The 22667-nt window shown below is 38.8% G+C and overlaps 1 protein-coding gene across 1 annotated transcript; it reads right to left on the reverse strand.

Moving 5' to 3' along the window:
* Window positions 1–265: 265 nt before the first annotated feature.
* On the reverse strand, window positions 266–20543 carry ndp (norrin cystine knot growth factor NDP). Its single transcript, XM_051118580.1, has 3 exons — window positions 20399–20543; window positions 11593–11970; window positions 266–1323 (listed from the first exon to the last, which is right to left on the reverse strand). The coding sequence occupies exons 2-3, from the start codon at window positions 11782–11784 to the stop codon at window positions 1099–1101; spliced, it is 417 nt and encodes a 138-aa protein (XP_050974537.1). The 5' UTR covers window positions 11785–11970; window positions 20399–20543; the 3' UTR covers window positions 266–1098.
* Between the last annotated feature and the right edge of the window lie 2124 nt (window positions 20544–22667).

A 22667-nucleotide genomic window follows, 5' to 3' on the forward strand; every position in this document is an offset into this window, starting at 1 on the left:
AGTCACATTGTATCGAGGAGCCAGAGTATGTGTAACAAGACAGCTAGCACAAGGCAGCCAGTCAGTCTTTAAAAACAAAAGGGCACTGTTTATTGGATTCATGTGCGGAGCCCAAAAAGCTGTCAGGTTTGTAGTGGAGTACAAACCTGTCCAGCGAGCAAACTGTCATAATTTCCCAGTGGTACAATTTCAGCAATTTGTAGAGGGTGAATTTATTTGCACAGACAAGAGAAATTTGAGAGACAATACATTTGCTTTTATTTTTTTTTAATATGTGTATATGGTACTCGTCATTTACTGTACAATTCCACAATGCAAACATCATAGTTATTATAACTGTACGTGCTTGACAACCAGCTGCTATTATGTGTCATGAGCCATTGTGAGACTTTGATGATGAAATAAACAGACTTAATGCTGATATTTTCCACATACAGTCTGGAAAGGTAGATTGCGGTGAACCCCACAGTCGCAGTCAAAGTCTAAAATTGGCAATATGAGCTTTACAAGAGTATTTTTCATTAAGCCGGTATAATGAAGCAAAAATGTATGCTGGAACGTGGGCAATTCCAGAGACTCCGAAATTTTGTCAACCAATTCCAAACCTGACTTGAGGTGTGTGAATTGTCCATTTCAATCCTAGACTCATAACTCAAACATATATATACCACTTGCATTGTCTATGCAAACATTTCTGTCCTGGTCTGTGTATCAAGTCTCTCATATATTGTAAAACATAGTCCACCAAAGTGACTCCCCCTTCAGCTTCATCAAATTTCCCTCAAGATTTACGATTTTGTTGTCGGCATTTGCTATTTTACACACGCAGTGATCAAAACAATGGAATGCAGTAAAAGTAAATTGACTGGCCGAGCGCATGCGCAGGTGCGACGGGTGGGCCGCCATCTGGAAATCCCAGTGCATGCGCCACTTTACACGTGATGTGATTCTTCTTGAAGTCTTGATGGGTTGTTGGCAACATTGCGGCAGCGCTAATGAATCGTAAAATGGTTGTTCTGAATCATCAGCAATAAAGTGTACCTTCAACTTTTTTTTTGTGTGTTTCAGCCAGAGGGTCTTTCTCCATGACAAATTTATTCAGCTGCACTCCTCGCAGCTGCACGCAAGGATGTAACGGTAAGTGGCGGTTATACGTGTCCCGCCCGAGCATCGCAGACGTACCGCCTTCAGCTTGGAGGTATGTGGACGGCAGCAGAAACACGTGCTTTTGAAAGGCTGCTTCAGGACGGAGCTGAAAGAGATCAGCGGGTCTGAGCGGGACGTGTGGCTGCAGTGACCCTCACATCGAGCCAGGAGAACCATCTGGAAAGCAAAAAAGGTTCATTAGTGTTATGATTGAGTAAAATAACTTCTGCCTGTCTATCTATCTATCTATCTACAGTCTGAGCCCAATTAAGCCCAATTAAATAAATTTTTTAATTAAGCAATTTTCAGTCTCCATTTTTGTAGTCCCAAACTGGCTTTTACACACTTTTGAATACACAAATAGAAACTATGGAATGTGTGTTAAAAATATTTTCTTAAAGGATTAGTTCACTTCAAGAATAAAAATGTACTCATCCAAGATGTTCATGTATTCCTTTCTTTAGTTGACAAGAAATTAAAGGGATAGTTCAACCAAAAATGAAAATTAGCCCGTTGTTTACTCACCCTCCTGGCATCCTAGATGCATATGAATTCCTTCTTTTTTGGATGAGTCCAATCTAAGTAATATTAAAAATTGTCCTGGCACTTCCAAGTTGTATCATGGCAATAGGCAGGTGTTTCTTTTCATCATTCCAAAACAACTCCAATAAAGTGCATCCATCCATAATTAAAAGTGCCTCACACGGCTCCCAGGGGGGAATAAAAGCTTCCACAGAAGCCTTTCTGGGCGGATGACGTAGGACGACCACGTTGCGCATGCACTGTTTAGATGTGACGAACACGAATTTGCCGTGAAGATAGGTATGCACAGCACCAGTCAGTTTCGATATAAACCAAGAGGAGATTGGTTTTCCTTTGCTCCTGTAAACAAATTTTTGTGTTAGACTCACCGGTGGATGCGCATCACCGGCGTCCTATGTCATGCACCCGGTAAGTCTTCCGTGTTGGCATAAGCTAAATTAAAGTGATTCTTACGTTTTTCTTACAAATCAGCATCGATTCACTACAGGACATTTTTATCCACCCCCCGGAGCCGTGTGAGGCATTATGAGGCATTATCCATTTATTATGGATGGATGCACTTTATGGACTTGTTTTGGACTGATGAAGAGAAACACCTGCCTATTGCCATGATAAAGCTTGGATCATTTTTAATATAGCTCCGATTAGATTTGACCTTTCCAACGTAATGTGTGAAGTCGAGCTAGTGTAAGACGAGCACTTGTAGTTAAAAAAGTATAAATTTGTATTTTCGTTTTAGAAAATGACTAGTGATTGTTTCACTAGATAAGACCCTTATTCCTCTGGTGGGATCATGTAGAGCCATTTGAAGCTGCATTGAAACTGCAATTTGGACCTTCAACCAACTGACCACCACTGAAGTCCAATATATGGAGAAAAATCCTGGAATGTTTTCCTCAATAACCTTAATTTATTTTTGACTGAAGAAAGAAAGACCATCTTGGATGACTTGGGGTTAAGTAATATATAAGGTCATTATTATTCTGGAACTGAACTAATCCTTTAAGTAGTTTTACCAGTGGAACTGGTGCATAAACATGTTTAGCTATTATAAAGCTTCCTGTGCCATCCCTAATTTGAACCCTGTGTCAGGACTAAGATAAGCTTCCTGAGAAAGTTTGGAGTGTTGAACAAAGGAAGCTTGTGTACTCTCTCACTATGACCTTGCACCTGCATGTTGATGGGAGTGTGGTTGATCTCTCCCAGACCTGGATGCTCAAGCTACTTGACTCCCCCAAATACCTCAATCTCACAAATTTGCCTCGTCTGCTTTGTGAGGATTGTTGTGTGACAGATGAAAGGCTTTGTACTTTGTTGGACCGATTTATGGGGGTCAGTGATCCACCTGGCTACATCGCTGAAGTTGATAAAGAGAGATTCGCTCATCAGAAAATCCCCCTTTGAAAAGCTCTGTCCTATATAAGAGTGCTCTCGTGATTAAAGGTTAATGAGTGACGCTCATCTGCAGTGATAGACACAAACGTGACCCAGTTCGATGGTCTGCTGATTCGGAATATGAGGTGCTGGCCAGACCGCGGGCCGCCACATTCCTGAACACTCCGTAAATGGACTCCTATGTCATGTTGTCTTTCAGCTGCATAGTGTTAGCGGAGTGTCACCCCCATTATAAGGAACACTAGCCCGTCTGAAGCCAAAAAGCACCCGATATGCATCACTCATGGTCCGACGTCTATGAATGAAGCAGCATTTGCTTGCTGCTTTTAGCTGATGTCATTATTTAATGTCACCTGAAACTGTAGGCATACGGCCATGTTCGTAAAACAATCGGTGGATAGATGTGGGGGATTTCGGAGGGAGGTGCAGTGGAGGTGTGTGGCCAACAGAAGATGGATATCCAAGGAAACATGGCAAGGTGACAAAAGCTGGGCAGCAGATGTAAGCTCTTCTTCCCCTCTATATTTATCTCAGAGTGACTGCGCAGGTGGATCCTATTGTGTAGCACTGCTGAAATTTGCATGGAAGCAGCAGCCATCCTCATAACTAATGCAATGTGTAATAAGCTTCTTTAAAGGTGACTGAGTTGGGCTTAATCCATTGTGCTGCTTTTAGACAATGGGCCTGTGTACTTGCCTGTCAATCAGAAACTCTTTTTGAGACAGGAAATTTTAACTGTTTGTTCATTGTGGAGTACTAATTGCTTTCCAGAGTGGAAACGTATTTCAGATTGTCCAAGAAATTTTCTTTGTTATTATTTCTTGGTAAAATTTAAAGGAGAAGTCCACTTCCAGAACAAAAATTTACAGATAATGTACTTACCCCCTTTTCATCTAAGATGTTCATGTCTTTCTTTCTTCAGTCGTAAAGAAATTATGTTTTTTCAGGAAAACATTTAAGCATATTTCTCCATATAGTGGACGTCTATGGTGCCCCGAGTGTGAACTTCCAAAATGCAGTTTAAATGCAGCTCCAAACGATCTTAAAAGTGGTTGTAAACAATCCCAGCCAAGAAGGGTCTCATCTAGTGAAACAATCTGTTATTTTTCATAAAAATAATGCAATTTATATACTTTTTAATGTCAAACAGATGATGTCGAAAAACTCACATCTTATGTTTTCCCTCAACTTCAAAATCGTCCTATATTGCTGTTTTACCTTTATTGTCAAGAGTGTTTGATCTTTTTTGCATGTTCACTTTGCAAAGACTGGGTCAGTACTTCTGCAGTGATGTAGGATGATTTTAAAATGATTTTTAAACGATTGGAGTTTTTTGACATACCCTAACTCTCTTGAACCAGAATACACAGAGTTCAGGCAAAGCAAGTCAAGACGAGCGTTTGAGATTAAAAAGTATTTAAATTGTATTTTTTTAATGAAAATAACAGATCGTTTCGCTAGATAAGACCCTTCTTCCACGGCTCGGATCGTTTACAATCACATTTAGGATTGTTTGAAGCTGCATTTAAACTGCCTTTTGGAAGTTCAAAATCGGAGCACCATATCAGTCCATTATATGGAGAAAAATCCTGAAATGTTTCCCTCAAAAAACATAATTTCTTTCTGACTGAAGAAAGGAAGAAATGATCATCTTGGGTGACAAGAGGGTGAGTACAGTATCTGTAAATTTTTGTTCTGGAAGTGGACTTCTCCTTTAAAAATGAACAGCTAGGCCAAAAATAAGCAGTTAAATATTCTGTGGATGAAGTGAACTTTAAATTGCGTTTTTTCTGTAAAGCTGTTAAGATTTCTGGGACTTTTTACTATTTGTATCACTCCACTTGTCTGTGTTTGTGCATTCCAGACAGGCTCAGCCATCAGTCTGTGCATTTGTTGGTGAGGATTCTTTCAGAAGATTACATTAAGCCATTTGGTGACAAGTGACTGTCTTAATGAGTGCATCACTGAATCCACTTTTTCACAATGCTGATTCATTCACGAGCCCCAACACTAAGTGTTGTTTGGAACTTAAAGATGACATATCATGAAAATTTGACTTTTTCCATGTTTAAGTGCTATAATCGGGTCTCTAGTGCATCTATCAACCCAGAAAACGTGAAAAAGAACAACCCAGTAACTTTGTTTTGGCAGCCTTTCTCCGCAAAAAATCAAGCCGCACAGATTTCACTTCCCCTGTGGTGTAGAAAGTGATTTTATTATAATATTGGTGCCCCTAAATCTGCATGTTTCCACCCATGGCGCTGCCATTCTGTTCTCGCAAGCGACAACGGTGTATCACTTCTAATGCCATGGCGAAAGTTTGAGCAAAGCATACTAACTGTTCTGTTGTTGGCTGCACAGAGGAACACAGAACACTATTTAGAGTCCCAGCCTCAGAGGAGACAACAGAGCAGTGGATTTATTGATTTTATTTACTGTATATTAAGCTGTTGCCACACAGATCTAATATAAACGTGCAATTTCTTACCCAGCTGTTTACCTTCACAGACATAACCGTTTTTGTAACTTGTGTGTTTTTAATATAAACTTTTGTGTATTTGACAGTTTAAGCGCAATAAGACATGAAAGAGAAATTAGTTTAGTACTCACATTCCGAGTGACAGCAGCTTTCTGTGCGCATGCTTCAGATGTGTGCGCTCATAAAACCATATATCAGAAGTTTAACCCTTGTGCGTCAATAAAAAAAACAGTTACACATAGGTCCTTAGTGGACAAAAATGTCCATGTCAAAAAACTGACTTAAGTTTGGTCTCATTTTAAAGAAGACCCATGCCAGATTATTATTGAAGTAGACAGAGTTTAAAAAGTGAAATCCCCCCAAAAATTATAGATTGTTTAAATTTATGAAAATATTATATATATATATATATATATATATATATATATATATATATATATATATATATGTATATATAAAACATAAATCTAAACAAGTTGTGTTCCAAATTTGAGGTTGATATGTTAGAAAATGACCTTTCAGGACGATTTGGTTTGGGTGCAGTACCAGATTTTCCTCATTAGATGCCAGCAAAACTCCACTGGTGCACACAGTGGTTGGATTTGTGATTTGCACACACACACACAATTTCTTTACGACACACATACAAACCACACTCTGACATCCATACCAACACACCCACACAATTATAGCTGCTTTATTTATCCAATTGGCTCTATAATATGCAGAGGCAGAAAACAGGAATAAAGTGAGTGTTTGCTTTGTAGGCCAAACCTGAAAAAAACGGCACCATCTGGTAAAAAATAGTAAAAAATGTCATTTTAAAGCCAACAGTTTTAATGGGTTTCAGTGGGGACATTTTTGTCCTTTAGGTCCTAAGAGGAACTATTTTTTGTACCTAGTGCAAAATAGATTTATTAAAGGTGAAATAGTAAAATTCCAATACAAATACACACCTGTGCCAAAATTTATGCAGCTGGCAATAACATGATCAAAAAAACAAAACTGAAAAGGACAAAAATGTACAAAAGGTCGCACAAGGGTTAAACTAATATAGTTTAAAACGCATGATTTCAGCATGATAATCAAAACCAAATGGACGTTTTTAGCAGAGTATCTGAGCTACGAGCTGTAAAAGCACAACCCTATTCTGGAAGAGGGGGCAGGAAGCAGCAGCTCATTTGCATTTAAAAAGACGTGCATAAACAGCGTGTTTCTGCTTGAAAAATAGACATTTTTAAAAAATGATATAATAAATGATCTGTGAGGTATTCTGAGCTGACACTGAGTTGACACACCTGAGGCTTATACTACATCTTGTAAAAAGGGGCATAATAGGTCGTCTTAATATTCTAGGGGTTGAACAAATCATAGATAGATCTGTGAGAGTCGGTGATGTTTTAACTGAAAAAAAAAAACGCTAAGAAAGAAATCGAATGTGTATCATCATACTGGATCTGTGCATCGGGTCTTAAAGAGACAGCAGCCTATAAATACCTTCTGTCATCATTAATGCTAATCAAACAACAAAACACAGCTTTGACAAAGATTACCCTATATATTAATTCATACACTGAACACTATACAGTGTTATTTTTACACTTAGTTATTAAATTTTTTGTACCTGAATACTACTGACCTTATTTTATTAGTAGCTTTGTTTTGTTGTATTTATTGATGCTTGTCATTTATGTAGCCTGTTTGTTCTTATTTTTTACTGACTGCTTACTTTTCTTTAATCATGTTTGATCTTTCTTAGTTAGACTAATTGTTTTTGCTATGGAATCCAAGAAGTACTTAGCTTTAAGTAATAAATGGAAAGCAAAAACGCTTCGATCTGTGACTCAAAAACAGTAATATGATCCAAACCACTACAATACTCCTTTGTGGTTTTGTTTGAAAATATTAACTTCTTGGTGATTGATCTGTTGTATAAGAAACAGTTCATAAGAGTCACTTGTCTGTCAGTGGTACTACACTGGTTTCACTTAATGATTTTTATACACTAAAAAGAACCAGCTCAGAGTCACTTGTTCTGGAATCTGGAAAAAGGGATTTGTTTGTGAATCATACTCATCAGATGTATAACATCGCCTGTTATCCACAAGGACTATTTCATAAAAAGACATGCTTTTCGTGCAACTATTTTGTGGTATAGTGCGTTTGTTGTATCTTATTTAAATTCGGGCTGCAGCTCACATAAAACATGTTTGTGGGTCCTACTTGAACATCTGTTCATTGCATTTGTCAAATGACAAATGAACAAAAAAACTCAGGACTCGGGAGATTATTTGTCTTGTAATGTATCTTTGGCTGCATTATAATGTCCCTGATTCAGAATCAAAAATTGAATGTTGTTTCTGCAATGTTGCCTGTTGAAAATGTAACATTTTAACAGAAAATATTACCTTTTATCAATTAGCAAAGTTATTTAAATAAAGATTTGCAAATTGCGGTGATTGAGATTCACAGATCAAGATTGTAAACTGATGAGAATCCTTTCCATCATTAATGACTGACTGAACAAAGTGTGATACTGAAAACTATGCAAGCAACATAAAGCATCTTTCAAATGAAAAGTACGACAAAAGAACTGGAATATCACTTTTTTCCCCCAGTCCTATTCACTAATTCACTTTCTGGAAGCAGCAGTAAAAAAATATCATGTAAAAATCATTGGCCATAATTACTTTAGACAGACTCAGCTGCCTCATTTAAATCCTTGAATGGATGTTTAACTGACCACGATTTCCTTTTTTTTTTTTTTTTTTTTTCCTCACTTCATTTTGGATTATCGAGGTTGTTTGTCTCGTAATTAGAAAATGTGTGTGTAATGCTTGCAGAATGAAGATTTTCAGCTCCAGCACAGGTGGCTGACTAGCTCATCTTCGGTTTATTGGAAGTTGGATATTTGTTGACCCAGCTGGGTTTGTAAGAACAAGAGCCTGAGAATCTTAATGCACGACATACAGATCACAAGAGGCTGCCCTTCTGAAGGGTACAGGTGAATCAGAGCATCTGGAACTCATCCCAGGGTGTTTATTATCAATGGCTTTATTTTGAGGGGACGTATCTGAGCCACTCCATTGTTTCGATAACCAAAAAATGAGTCAGGCACAGCACTGTGTGGAGCCCTGGAACCGTGCCATCTCCCAGACATTTTATGCACCCCATGAGTGCTTATTTCTGGCGAGGCTTTGGGCCGCACAGGCAGGCTGTTTGCAGTGTTCCTTGCCAAGGTGTCAAAGTAACTGAAGGTAGAGGTCATTAGACAAGCTAGCCATGCTATCTGATTCAATAAATGAAAACAAGGTTTCTTCTCAGCCTTGGGTTCTAATTATGAGAGACATCCCCTGGGTTGGTATTTAAATGTAAAACCTTTTAAACATCAGGAGACTTGATTTGTTTTAAGCAGCCTGTTAGTAGAAGAGTTGTGGGTGTAGAGAGTATATTGTCTTACAAGATGATCTGACCTCCCAGACCATTTTTGTAATTCAGTAAGAATCATGGGAGCTCGATTTTGTGTGCCTTTCACATGGATGCTTATAAGACTTTTTTTGTTTTTTTTTTAAACAAGACCATAAGAACTCCACACTGACGTGTGACAGTAATTTAAAGTCAAATTTCCATTGGTGAGATAAAGGAAATTTCTGGGTTTTTTCCCCCTTTAGTTTCAGTCATTTTAGTACTTCAATTTCACTTGGTTCCCAAGGCAACTATTTTTTTTTTTTTTTTTTTTTAAGTTTAAGCTCTTTATCTAATATTTAGATTTTACAATATTTAGATTTTACTTTATTTCAATTACCAAAGTTTTAATCTTAGTTAATAACAACACTGTACAGCACGGCACTACACGTAACAAAATCCCAGGTGAAAAATAGGTGCACTTCCATAACATACTCAGAGTGCTTTATTTTCACACACTAATTTTGTATTTAATATACTAAACATTATTCTTTAGTACTTCTTAAGATCATCTAAGTTCACTCTACTGTGCTATTTTGGGATGCCATGAATATGAACTAAAATGTGCTTGTAACATACTATCTTTGTATTTAAAAAATGTATTTAGTTACTTGTAGTACACTTGAGTGCACTAGTGTATGAAAAGTGTACTGCAAGTGGTAACTAAATACATTTTTTTTAAATAGAGATAGTATGTAAGCAAGCACATTTTAGTTCATATTCATGGTGTCTATCTTAAGAAGTACTAAATAATAATTGTTAGTATATTAAGTACAAAATTAGTGCGTGAAAATAGAGCACTTTTTTCACCTGGGAAACAGTGCAAGCTGTAGTTTGTGAACAAATTACTCTTATGATTCGTATAATTCTTATGCCTCTTATAATTATTCTTATGACTCTTATAAATCTTTTTAATGAGTCAGCCATTCATTTAAATAAGTCAGTCAAAACGATTTACAGCCTCTGGCTAAGTTCTGTATTAGTGGTTTGAATCTGTCAGTTTGAATGTTCAGATCCATTTTTAGTTCACAAACAACTTCCTCACTGTACTGTGAATCATTGTTTAGTTAAGTTAGTTTTCATATTCTAAATGATCTGGAAGCTCTTACTACAATATATATTTTGGGACTGTGAGACTTAAAGCAGTATATTTAGTGACTGAATGTTAATGAAAATGTTAAAGGATTAGTTCACTTCCAGAACAAAAATGTACAGATACTGCACTCACCCTGTTGTCATCCAAGATGTTCAAGTCTTTCTTTCTTCAGTCGTAAAGAAATTGTTTTTAGAGGAAAACATTTCAGGAATTATCTCCATATAGTGGACTTCAATGGTGCCCATGAATGTGAACGTCCAACATGCAGTTTAAATGCAGCTTTAAAGTGCTTATCTAGTGAAACGATCGTTGGTTTTCTAAAAAAAAATAAAAATGTTTTTTAAAAATACTTTTTTTTTTTTTTTTTTATCTCAAATGCTTGTCTTGTCTAGCTCTGCCATGTGTGTACTCTGTGTAATCTGGGTCAATACAGTTAGGGTATGTCGAAAAACTCCCATCTCATTTTCTCTTCCAACTTTTAAATCATCCTACATTGTTGCAGAAGTACCAACCCAGTATTTACAAACTAAACATGCACAGAAGGTCAAACAGCCTTTACAAAAAAAAAGGTAAAACAGCGATGTAGGACGATTTTTAAGTTGGAGGAGAAAATGAGATGGGAATTTTTCAACCTACCCTGTCTGTATTGACCAGAATTACACAGAGTACACACATGGCAGAGCTAGACAAGTCGAGCATTTGAGGTTAAAAAGTATATAAATTTATTTTTTTTAGAAAATGGCAGATTGTTTTGCTAGGTAAGACCATTATTCCTCGGCTGGGATCGTTTAGAGCCATTTGAAGCTGCATTTAAACTGCATTTTTGATGTTCAAATTCACGGGCACCATTGAAGTCCACAAATGGAGATAATTCCTGAAATGTTTTCCTCAAATAACATAATTTCTTTACAACTGAGGAAAGAAAGGCATAAACATTTTGGTTGACAATGGGTTAAGTACATTATCTGTAAATGTTTGTTCTGGAAGTGAACTGATCCTTTTGTGAACCTGGACCACAAAACCAGTCATAAGGGTCAATTTTTTTATTGAGATTCATACATCTGAAAGCTGAATAAATAAGCTTTCTGTTGATGTATGGTTTGTTGAGATAGGACAATATTTGGTCGAGGTACAACTATTTGAAAATCTGGAATCTGAGGGCGCAAAAAATCCAAATATTGAGAAAATCGTCTTTAAAGTTGTCCAAATAAAGTTCTTAGCAATGCATATTACTAATTACGACTGGTTTTGTGGTCCAGTGTCACAAATATGTACAAAGAGATAACATAAATAATATTGTTCTAAAAAAACACAAATGTTTAAGTACTGTTTCAATTATGTGATCAAAACTTAATTTGATATGTCAGAACAAACAGGCAGAAATATTGACATTTTCATTGGGAAAAAACTATTTAAAGGATATTTGACATTTATATGACACAAATACATCAACAATATGTCTTCTTACCTTTGAATTGCACTTGTAGATAGGATGTGTGATGGTCTCAACAAAATGATGTCTCATACACCTGTCAGGATCATTGTCCCCTAAGTGTCCACTCTCTGCCTTACAGGTTACACCATTCAGGATAGTCAGCAGAGGACATGTGACCAGAAGAAGTAGAATCCCAGGCTGTCTCAAAGCGACTAAGTTCCTCATATTGTCCACAACTTTCCCAGGTAAAACAAAAGAAAGCTTGACCGTCTCCTACCGAGAAAGAAACTGTCTCCTACAGAAGACAACAAAGAGCTCTCCACTGAGATTTTGATGCCACATATGTGAACCGCGACTTGTAGTGAGCGTTCTCTTTAAACTCAGCCATCCCTTTGAGCGGTCTGGATGTATCTGTGGGTAAAGAAAGGAGCCACGTTTAGTCCAGGATGCAAGTTGCAGTAAATACACCCACCCGAGAGCGTGATATCAGCTAATGTTTCGCATGTTACGCCCAGTTAGCGGAGCTGTTTAAGTTGTTAGCGGAGGGACTGGGCAGGTAAGGTAAGGTGCAAAGTAAGGGAGAGTGGGAGTTTGTCTGCGTGAGAACCCGGCAGTGACAGATGACCCGAGACAGACGTCTGTTGTGCCTTTGCCAGCTGGTTAAGGTGATTGCTGCCATGTCTCCAGCCAGGAATAAGTGGGCTGTGATGTATGAGGAGTGCTGGCAGACCGCTGTAGTGTTATTCTAACAATCCCAACACTGAAAAAGCATGGTGTTTTTATTACACAGCGAGGAAACCTAATATATTAATAAACAGCCTGGAGTAAATTTCCCCAGAAATGAATATTTCATAAAAAGAAATAAGTCTCCAAGCAAGTTCTCTCATGACAGCAAAACAACTGCCAACTTAGGTACATATTTATTTATATATATATACATAGTTATTTTTTCACAAGCTTAGTGCTTTACAGTCCTCATGACAATGTTTCGTGCACGGCAGTTAAATTCACTGAGCCACAACTGCTAAAAGGTTCGGTGTAATGAGGGGGAGAAAGAGTAGCGAAGCCCTGAGGGTAACCGACTCCGCAAACCTGGATCAGACAGAGAGGAAATTATCATTCACTAAAACAATGCTTTGCATTATGTCTAAGCCTCTTTCCAATTTTATTCCGAAACCCGCAATTGCTCCGAAATCACAAACACATCAGGCTAATTTAAAGCTTTCTCCTTGTGTTTTTCTTACCGGAGCGACTCATTTAATTTTAGCATTCCTCGCGTACGGATTTTAGGTATCAATTTGCTTGTTTAAATAAATACTCCCTGAAATGTTTAACTGCACCGGAGAGCATGTGTTGCTGGGTTTACAAAAGCACGTCACAGTCTGTTCTCGGATGCTTTGAATACAGGACACTCTCGTTCAGTCATTTATTCAATATTGAGCATACCAGCCGCCATCTTCATCATCGCCGTCGTGCCCAGACATGACTGTTGACATTCAAACCTGGTTGAGGGCGTCTGCCGTACCGATCTGTAGTCACCGTAATGGGCATTAACAGCGCAGTGTAGACACCCCAGCTCAAAAGATAACTACAGATCCAATTTAGTTCATAAACAATGAGACTGTGACCTCATGGCGCAACCATCCGTGGCAGCTTCTAGTGCTGTTAGGACAGTTGTGGGTGTGCTGCTTGCCAGAATTCAATGTAAGGTTATGTTGCCCACCGCAGCGTCTACACCTGCTTTGCCCTGTAGATTTATAAAGCCCAGTGTGTCTACAAACAGCAGAAGGACTTACAATCTCCTCCATCTGAGATGGCGTCCACCACATCTGTCCACCTCTGAGCAGAGAAATTGTTTGAGTTTATAGACTAGGAAAATTAGCTGTGACATGCTGAAATCTGATGCAAGCTGTACTCGAATGTTTCCTTTAATTAGCGCTCACAGTACAATCAGAGACAGAGACAAGAATTTGTTTTTCTCAGCATGAACAGTTTTTTCAAAACCAAAGTGTTTAACACAAATATTTTTTGCCTCTGCAGTATGAAGTTTTATCATTGTAAAACTTCTAACAATGAAAATTCTAGCATCCAAACCAAAGTCAGTTCACTCGGTGGCCTTATTTGCAACACCTCCGGGCTGCTGTTTGAGGCATGCAAGGTAAACTCCTATCTGCTTAAACTGGGGAAATACCGAAATCTCAGAAACTCATAATTTAATAACATATTTCAAATCAGAAACAAAATCTGACATGATGCTGCTGTCTCATTTGTTGTTTTTTACACTGTTTTACACTTTAAAAAAGTGTGTATTTGAGGTTGGTCCAGCCAATGTGTAAATGCAGTCCTAAGCGCAACATAGGCTCATTGGAAATACGTGCCTCTATATAGATTTCTGCAAATCTGAGAAAACATACATAGTTGTGCTCAAAATTATTCATACCTTTGGTAAATGTGATCAAAGAAGGCTGTGAAAATAAATCTGTATCATTAATCCTTTTGATCTTTTATTTAAAAAATTAACAAAAATCTAACCTGTCATTGTAGAATACGAATTTAAAATGCGAGAGAAATCTCATTATGAAAAAAATGTTTTTCTCTAATACACTCTGGCCACAATTAATCATACCCTTTTATTTAATACATCTTTTGCCAAGATAACAGTTTTGACTCTTCACCTATAATATCTGATAAGTTAGAGAACATCTGACAAGAGATCAGAGACCAGTCCTTCATACAGAATCTCCCCAGACCCTTCAGATTTCCAGGTCCATGTTGGTGTTTCTCCTTTTCAGTTCACCCCATTATTTTTGTATAGGGTTCAGATCAGGGAACTGGGTTGGCCATGGCAGAATCTTGGTTTTGTCCATTTTTGTTTTGATTTTGAATTGTGGTTTGTTTGTGGATCATTGTCCTGTTGGAGGATCCAATCATGGGCCATTATAAGGTTTCTAGCAGGAACGGTCAGTTTTTAATTTTTTATCTATTGGTATTTCTATTGCCATCCATCTCAACAAGATATCCAGGATCTCTGGCAGCAAAATAGGCCCATAACATTAAAGATACAGCAGTATATTTCATTGTACATATGGGGTACTTTTTACCCCTGTGTGCACCAAACCCATCTTGAGTGTTTGCTGTAAACCTTTGAATGAAAAATCAAATGGATAAACAATGCAAACGTATTTCACAGCCTTCTTTGATCATATTTACCAAAGGTATGAATAATTTTGAGCACGACTGTATATGTATGAATCACTGCAGTTTTCAGTTTAAATAGAGGCAGTAACACTCAGACGATTTTTATTCTTTTTCCAAGCAAAGTATGATTTACAGGTACAGTGTTTTGATTAATAAAGCCTAATTTTCACACAGTGACTTCTTCTTCTTCTACATTCTTTTGAACGTTGTCATCACACGTACATCTTCATATGCATGAGTTTTCTAATCAAGTAGGTTTGCTCTGTAGCTTATGCGATACTGCGTTGTACTTGAGTGATGAAGAGCTCCGGTACGAACCCTGTGAAACTGCATTTCGACAAAACAGCTCAAATTTGCATAAGGAAGTTAAAATAGCACAGCTGCATCAACAAATGCGTTTTTATATCTCTTTTGCATTTGTTAATACTATCGGGTAGGTTTAGGGTTGGGTTTGGTGTAGGGGATATTTCCAACACGACAGAGCATTATCCTTTAGCGACACTAACTGGATATTTGAATTTTGAATAGCCGCAATACATACCTTAAGCTGTGTAATAAAAATGCAACAATATGTGCAGGATTGCCAGGTTTTCACAACAAGACCCACCCAATTGCTACTTAAAACTAGCCCAAAAGTAGCCCAGGGGGTAAAGTACATGTTTTGTAGTGGGATTCCTCTGGTAAAATTAGCATTCCGGGGCTAAATATTACGTTATTGGGGTCGCTACAACCCACAGACCTGGCAACACTCAATACGTGCCTGTTCCAACATAATAAAAATGTGCCATGGTCACGTATTGAACGTGTATTTTAGCACCACTCTCTGGACATTTCACTTTGAAAATGTATTTTCATGAGCCTGGGTTGCCTAAGCGTGAGCCTCTGTTGGAGCTTCTAACAGCAGTTGACACAGTGGATTTACCAATTGGCGACTGGCCCTTTTATTTAGAAGACAGGACTAAAGGTCTTTGCACAGAGTCCGAAATTTTCATCCAACATTTTTGTACGTTAAAAAATAAATACAACCTCATGTTGTGTCAGTCACGTTTACTGCCTCAGAAACGTTTGTTCGTCATAAAAAAATCAGATCAGTTTCGATTCTCTGTGTTTCCACATCCGTAGCAAGCATTTTGATAGGAAAGGATGACGAATGCGAAAAAAAAAAAAAAAGGCATTTGAAATTTTTGGACTCAGTATGCAATGACCTTTTCTTCGTTTCTTCCATGAATAAGTAATACAAGTAAACCATCTTGATACATATACAGTCTTTGCATTTACTCAATATTATATTGATCTAAAACTATATAATTCATATTACTTTACTGTATTATTCTGTGGAAAACAAGTTTTTGTCCATGCAATGAAGTGAGTGTTGTTTTAAACTTTTATTGGTTGCAAAAAACAGTTGAAACATTCTTGAAAATATCCTCTTTTGTGTCCCACAGAAGAAACAAAGTCTTTGGAGCGACATGAGGGTGAGTAAAAGTGAGCTATCCTTATAATACTTCCAAGTTGCAAGATGCAAAACAGGGTATTTTTCATATTTACTAACTGCCAAATTTTATCCCACAGGAAGAAAAAAAAAAACAATAAACAAATTTAAGAGGAAGGCAGGAGCCAGGACAGGGTGAGACATGCCAGAACCCCACTGTGCTGAACTCCTAGGCCCAGACTGCTCGCCTAGGGACCGCATCTTGACCGGGAGTCCCGTCAGCAGCTATAACGCCACTTAGGAAGCGGATCCCTGGAATGAACTGTCCCTAGGCGCGGCACGGGTGGTTGTGGAAATAGAGTATGGATCTTTTGATCGTAGCTGATCCTCGCAAGGCTGGAGAGGGGCCTCGCCGTCTGCACCATTAGGACTGTGAAATTCCTGACATTCAAAAGCAGCCACAGGTTAGAGGGCGTATGGCGGGAGTTGTTGCACGCTATTCCGTGCTGCTTCTCACCTCACGCAGGCCCCTGTGTTGTGATACTGTTAAAATCCATAGTGTCTATTTGATTTAGAGAGTATAAAATGTGGGAACATCATAAGCTTTTCATGTCAGGGCACCTTCACATGGTGGTTTTTCATTGCAGACACTGAAAGAACTCGGGATCATGAGTAGGCTCTTGATATCTCGGTCTCTGTCTCCTGTTCTAACCCTTGCCGCTCTTTCTGCTTAAGATAAAGCACAGACTGTCATTTTATGGAGGATTTTCTTCTCAAAACCACCTAAGGGGTTGGATTATGTGGATTGAGACAATTGAATCCACATTATTAGTTATAGTTTCCTCAACGTTGCTGTGCAGAAATGGGCTTATTTGAAGATAGAGTTCACATTTTGAGGTAATCCATGTGGATGTCGCCTAATGCCTTCAAACCAAACTATGCTGAGAAAATAATCGAATTGGAAGAACATTTAATCTGGATCATAATGATTGAGCAATAATATTGTACAAATGATATTGGCATAAACAAGACGGTAATATTGAGTAACTTAAATTTTAGACACAATATTGGATGTTTTTGTGAATTTTTCACAGTCAGTAAAACTAGCTCCAAATGAGTCAGCGTAGATTTTTGCATATTCTGTTGGGAAATCTGTTGTGCATCTTAGAGCGATACACAGTAGTCGTGTTCCTAAATGAGTTTCTGAATAAGTTTTTTTGAATGGATCATTGGAGTAAAAGATTCACTGTTTCATTCATGAAGTATTATTAAGAATTAAAACATAGTTTGCAACATTTAAGAAAAGTACAGTATATGTAGTTTGAATGTGTATAGTTAGCAGTGTCATGTCGTCAGTTTGCTACGGGGCCCTCTGTTGGGGGTTTGGGGCGATCGGAATCGCGTTCAGTTGGGCGTGGAGGGATGGCAAACAATCAGGACCCCCAAAAGGACATTGTTGTGGGCCCCTCTCAACTTCTGTGCCCTATCTCCCCGGTTGCAGTGCGCCCTTGGTGTAGTATGAACGAAATTTGGACATACTACAGTCCTGTCCCAAATCGCACACTAAACCCTCGTGGTCTTCTCCTGAGTCCACATTTTTTTTAACACAATGCCGCTTTGACTGTCGGGTGAAAGTCTGCCTCAGAGCTCGCCTCAGTGCAGGCTCAGCAGAAGTATGGATTGAGGGCACATAGTGGCTACAAAGGGGGCGCTCACGAATACCCTTCTGAAAACTAAAATGATGAATGGGCAACCTGATCTCATGACGAAAACGTACATGTGGGAACTTTTTAAAATAAGTACCAATAAGTACATATCACTGGAGTTTCCAACAGAAATGTCCACTGAGTGGCGCTAAAAGAGTGTTCAGTTTATTTTCCCGGAACAGAGTCAGAACCACAGTTCTGACTTGAAATGTCCGTTGAGTGGCGCTATAACTCTAATGCACAGTGACATTTTAAAATAACATTCCATCTGCACTACACCTAAACCTACCTGATAGTATGAACAAAAGTGAATGTGTGTAAAAACGCAATGTTTTTCACGGGATTCGTAACCAAGGATTCCGCATCCAGTCCAGTTTTGTTCCAGCTGAACTACCGAGCAAGCTTGTTACGTCCAGTGTTGTGTCCATTTTCGACCCGCTGCCAAATTATTACCCTTGTTGAAATCACTACATGATTGCCTAATCCTAACCCCTCCCCCACACCTAACCCTAAACCTACCAATACTAGGGGGTAGTAATCTGCCGAGGGTCAACACCGGAAAGCGAAACATGGAGCTGTAATCTTAACTGTGTACGAAAACGATTAGAAGTGCTTGCTCCTTACCGCCTCTAGTGTTCATTTCTGTTGCAAACTGTTGGAAAATGGACACAACACTGCACGTAACAAGCTTGCTTGGTAGCTCAGGCAGCATGGAACTGGATTTGGGATGCGAATCCTTGGGTACAAATCCTGTGAAAAGTATGACTCACAATGAAAGCTGAAAGATGAGAGATCGAAAAACAAGCTAAAACGGCATGCTTGCAATTGCTTTTTTTACGCACATTCACTTTTGTTCATAGTATCGAATAGGTTTAGGTGTAGTGCAGATTGTATGATCTTTTAAAACGTCACAGAGCATTACGGTTATAGCACTGCTCAACGGACATTTCAAGTCAGAACTGCAGTGACACGTACAAAACCAATGTCATAAAACATACCATCTGTTCAGAATCTTGACGGAAGTAGTAGGTCATCCGGGTACTGTTTTATGAATAGTGTGGACTTAATTGTCAACTTGTCGCCACCTACTGGCATAAGGATGTAAGAGTCAGTTAAAATCCCCATCACTTAACTGTTGTATAATATAAAGTAAATTTGTTGGTTATACAAAAAAAAAAAGGAAAGTGAATCACTTCATGTTCCTTATGAATCACTCAGATTTCATTTCAACGCTCGAGTACTTTAACAAGGATATCAAAACTTCAAAAGGACGCTCTTGATGGCTCTGACAGCAGCTGAGCCCACAGTTGTTGAGTGAGGCGTGCGGTCGCCTAGTGTTTGCCAATAAGCGGAATTGTCTTCTCAGTCACATTGACATGCCCAAACCCCCTCCTCTGGCGAAGGGGTTACGTCACTGTTTTCTGCTTGTTTAGCTCCCTATTGTTTGACCGGCTTTTAATAAACCAAAGGGCAGATTCCTGCCGGGATCACCCCGCAAGCCCTCCTCCCATGCCCATCTGCAACCCAAGCAGCATGCCAGGGGCACTGCCACCACACGCCGACGCCAGTAACCCGCGTCTCCACAGCTAAAGCCCACCCTAAATATATCCCCTGTGATAAAGATAAGACAAACACAGTGGATTTGAAAGTAGCTTGTTGCCAATAGACAGGGCACCATGTGAGCCAATGCTAAACTAATGTTAGCTTTACATTTAGCTTCTCAGAAAAGCGCCGGTCTAATTGGAATGCTAAAGGATGAAAGGGTCTGCGCACAGCAAATCCTCGGCGGGGTTTCCAGTTAAATTAATTAGAGACCCTGTTATGTTGTCCCGTTAACCTTCCCGCTTTAATGTGACGTGCAAATTGACGGCTGTCGTCATCTTCTGAAAATACCTCAGGCTTTTTTAAGAGCTTGTCTAAGGACTATTACGTAGTATTGATTATGAATGATTTGCACACATAACGCAGATTGACATTTCCTGCTTTTATATCTAACATCTGGAGGGAAGTGTGTTCTAGTTCACCTCTCCATAAACAATCCTCAGAATATCTATGATTTCTCATCTGGTGCGCTCGGCTAACGACCTCTGGCTTAGCATTAAATTGTGAATTCAGTCCCTGTCTGTGCAAGACAAGCAGCTGATGGCTTACCTTAGCAACCGACCTCCCACAGCACACATTATGTGAGCCTCGTCATATATAACATAGCCATTTTACTTCAGTTATGAGTCATTTGGAGATACTACGCATCTGATCTTAATGTTTTTTAATAAGCAGTCTCTTAAAATTTGACTCTTGTAGAGAATAAAAGAAAAGAAAAATCTATACTACATATATACTGCAATATATACTACAATATTTATTTATATTCCATATTTTTTTTAGTAAGGTATGAGCTTCCGAAACAAGACAACAGTAAAAAACAAATGTACAGCGATAACCTTGCAGGCAGTGAAAAGTAACTCTGATGACCTGGTCACCTTTACAACGCTGGTGGTCTTACCTTCTGCCTGGTGCGGTTTAACCTGCAATATCCAATCCCAGCTGGCTCCTCTAGAACAGAAATGAAATTTTTTTAAGCAACAATTGCCTTTAGATCTCTCCTTCTCCCTCATCCACTTGCTCTCTCCCCTCTCTCTATGTTTCTCTTTTACTCTCTCTCACGCATGCCGATTGTGTGTGAGCTCTGACTCCTTCTTCCCCTCCCTCTCGGCTCCCCTCCCCTCCGCTTTGACATTCACACCCCCTCTTTTATTGAGGAATCACATGGAAAAGGGAAAAGGATGGATGATGTACATCTTGGGATGGTTGTCAGATGTGGAACGTGACACAGCAGTCGTATATCACCTTAGGGACACACACATACTCGCCCCCAGCTGCCACACCGACAAGCAAATGGGGATTCCAGCAAAATCAAGAGGGCTGACCAAAAGTCTGGCCCTCTTTTACGAGGTCCAGGTTATAAAACTGTTAGCGGAGTTTACTTAAAAACAATTGGTCTGCTGGGTTTCTTTGCCGTCGTCTTTGAGACTTGGGAGGTGTAACTCAATTCAGCTGGAAGCTATTTTGAAGTATGTGTGTAGTTATATGTCGCTGGATAATGGAAAAAAAGATTTTTCTACCTAAAGAGCAACTACAAAGGGGGAATGACAATAGCTGTGTTAAATAATTCACATCTTCTTACAAAATACAAAGAAAGTGCATTCAAATACAAAGCACATAACGGCATTCTTGGAATATCAAATAAAAAACAGATGTGCAATTATGAGTTCCCAATGAACGCATAATTACTATTTCACATCTCCGACATGGAGAGAATCCAGCAAGCATTTCTGTTTTCCTCAAAGTTTGTCTTGCTGTGGCCAAAAATGTCTTTTAAACATCATGGTCAAGGAGGCAGTTGAAATTAAATTACTGCAAATATTGGCACTAGAGGGAGAAACATTCAAGATATGGACTTCATCCGAAAGCAAACTGAGGTTTTGGGGCTTGAAAATACCTGATTGTCAGATCTTACCAACTTTATCCAACAGTAAGTAAAAACAAATACTCATTTTGAAGCTGCCTAGACATGAGAAGGCCAAAATGACTAACTAAACTGCAAATATTGACTAATGTGCAGTTTTACAAAAGAAATGTGGTGGCACACACAAACCATAAAGCTAAGTTAGAAACCCCTTGAGAAATAAAGCCTGTGCTGAAAGCCCAGGAGGTCAAAAGTTTACTCGACATAAATTACCTGCAAGGCTTGGTGTGACCTCACAAATGTTCTCACTTTCTATCTCTCGACCCCTTGACAGCACTGTAATTAACAACCAACAACTCCTGTTCACACACTGCAAATCTGAATTGAAGTAGATTAGCGCAATGCTAATCCAAAGTGGGCTGATTGTGACAACAGTGTTGGGTTACAAAGCCACTAGCTGGGTATTTCGGTGTCTACGCATACGTAGAGTAAAAATAAATCATTTCTCTGAATCGTTTCTACGACTGCGAGACAAATGAAGACTGCCGTTGACCTGGTATGTCAGCGAGAGCAAAATAGCCTTAGCAGAGATTTCCTCCGAAAGCTTCCCGTTCTGGAAGCGAGCCCTTCTCATGCATGTCCATCATACTTTTATTGTATCCAGGAGCATCTGTAGTCTTTCAACACTCGACTATTCTTTCAACTTCCGTTATGCAATTTGATGTGGCGTAAGTATCATATCAGGTGATTCACAGTCTGCATTTGTCCGTTCGGTTATGTCCATCTAATAGATTTGTTTCAGCACACTCAAACCTTTTTACCAAGAACCTGACATTTTCAAGGAGGTTGAGTATTGACAAAAGACCTTGATGTCGTCTTACATGACATGCATTTTATCCACAGATTCATATCTGTCTCCCCCGTCAACTGGATTTGCCTTTTATTTTTAGCCACAACAGACAGACTGATGGTTGCAAAGCAGCTTGTCAAGCAAAGAACACAAAGCGAGCCAATGTTTTCAAGCTCAGGATTTGATCATGAAGTCTCGTTTCAAGCTACATGACAAAAAAGGCTCATAATTTCGGGTGATTTATATTAAAACAATGCATGCTGTCGCACTGTCTTCCAGAAATGAGCTCCTCTGGGAATGAATTGTCCAAATTTACAGCCGGTGTAGAAAAACTTTACTTTCCTCTAGCTATTTAAAATGATGCTTGCCAAAGACAACTTTGCATTGATCACTGTACCAGGTCTAGTATGCAAAAACACATACCTACTGAAATAAGTACTTTGCAAGGAAATAACA

This window comes from Labeo rohita, chromosome 9 (assembly GCF_022985175.1).
Source record: "Labeo rohita strain BAU-BD-2019 chromosome 9, IGBB_LRoh.1.0, whole genome shotgun sequence".
Taxonomy (NCBI): Eukaryota; Metazoa; Chordata; class Actinopteri; order Cypriniformes; family Cyprinidae; genus Labeo; species Labeo rohita.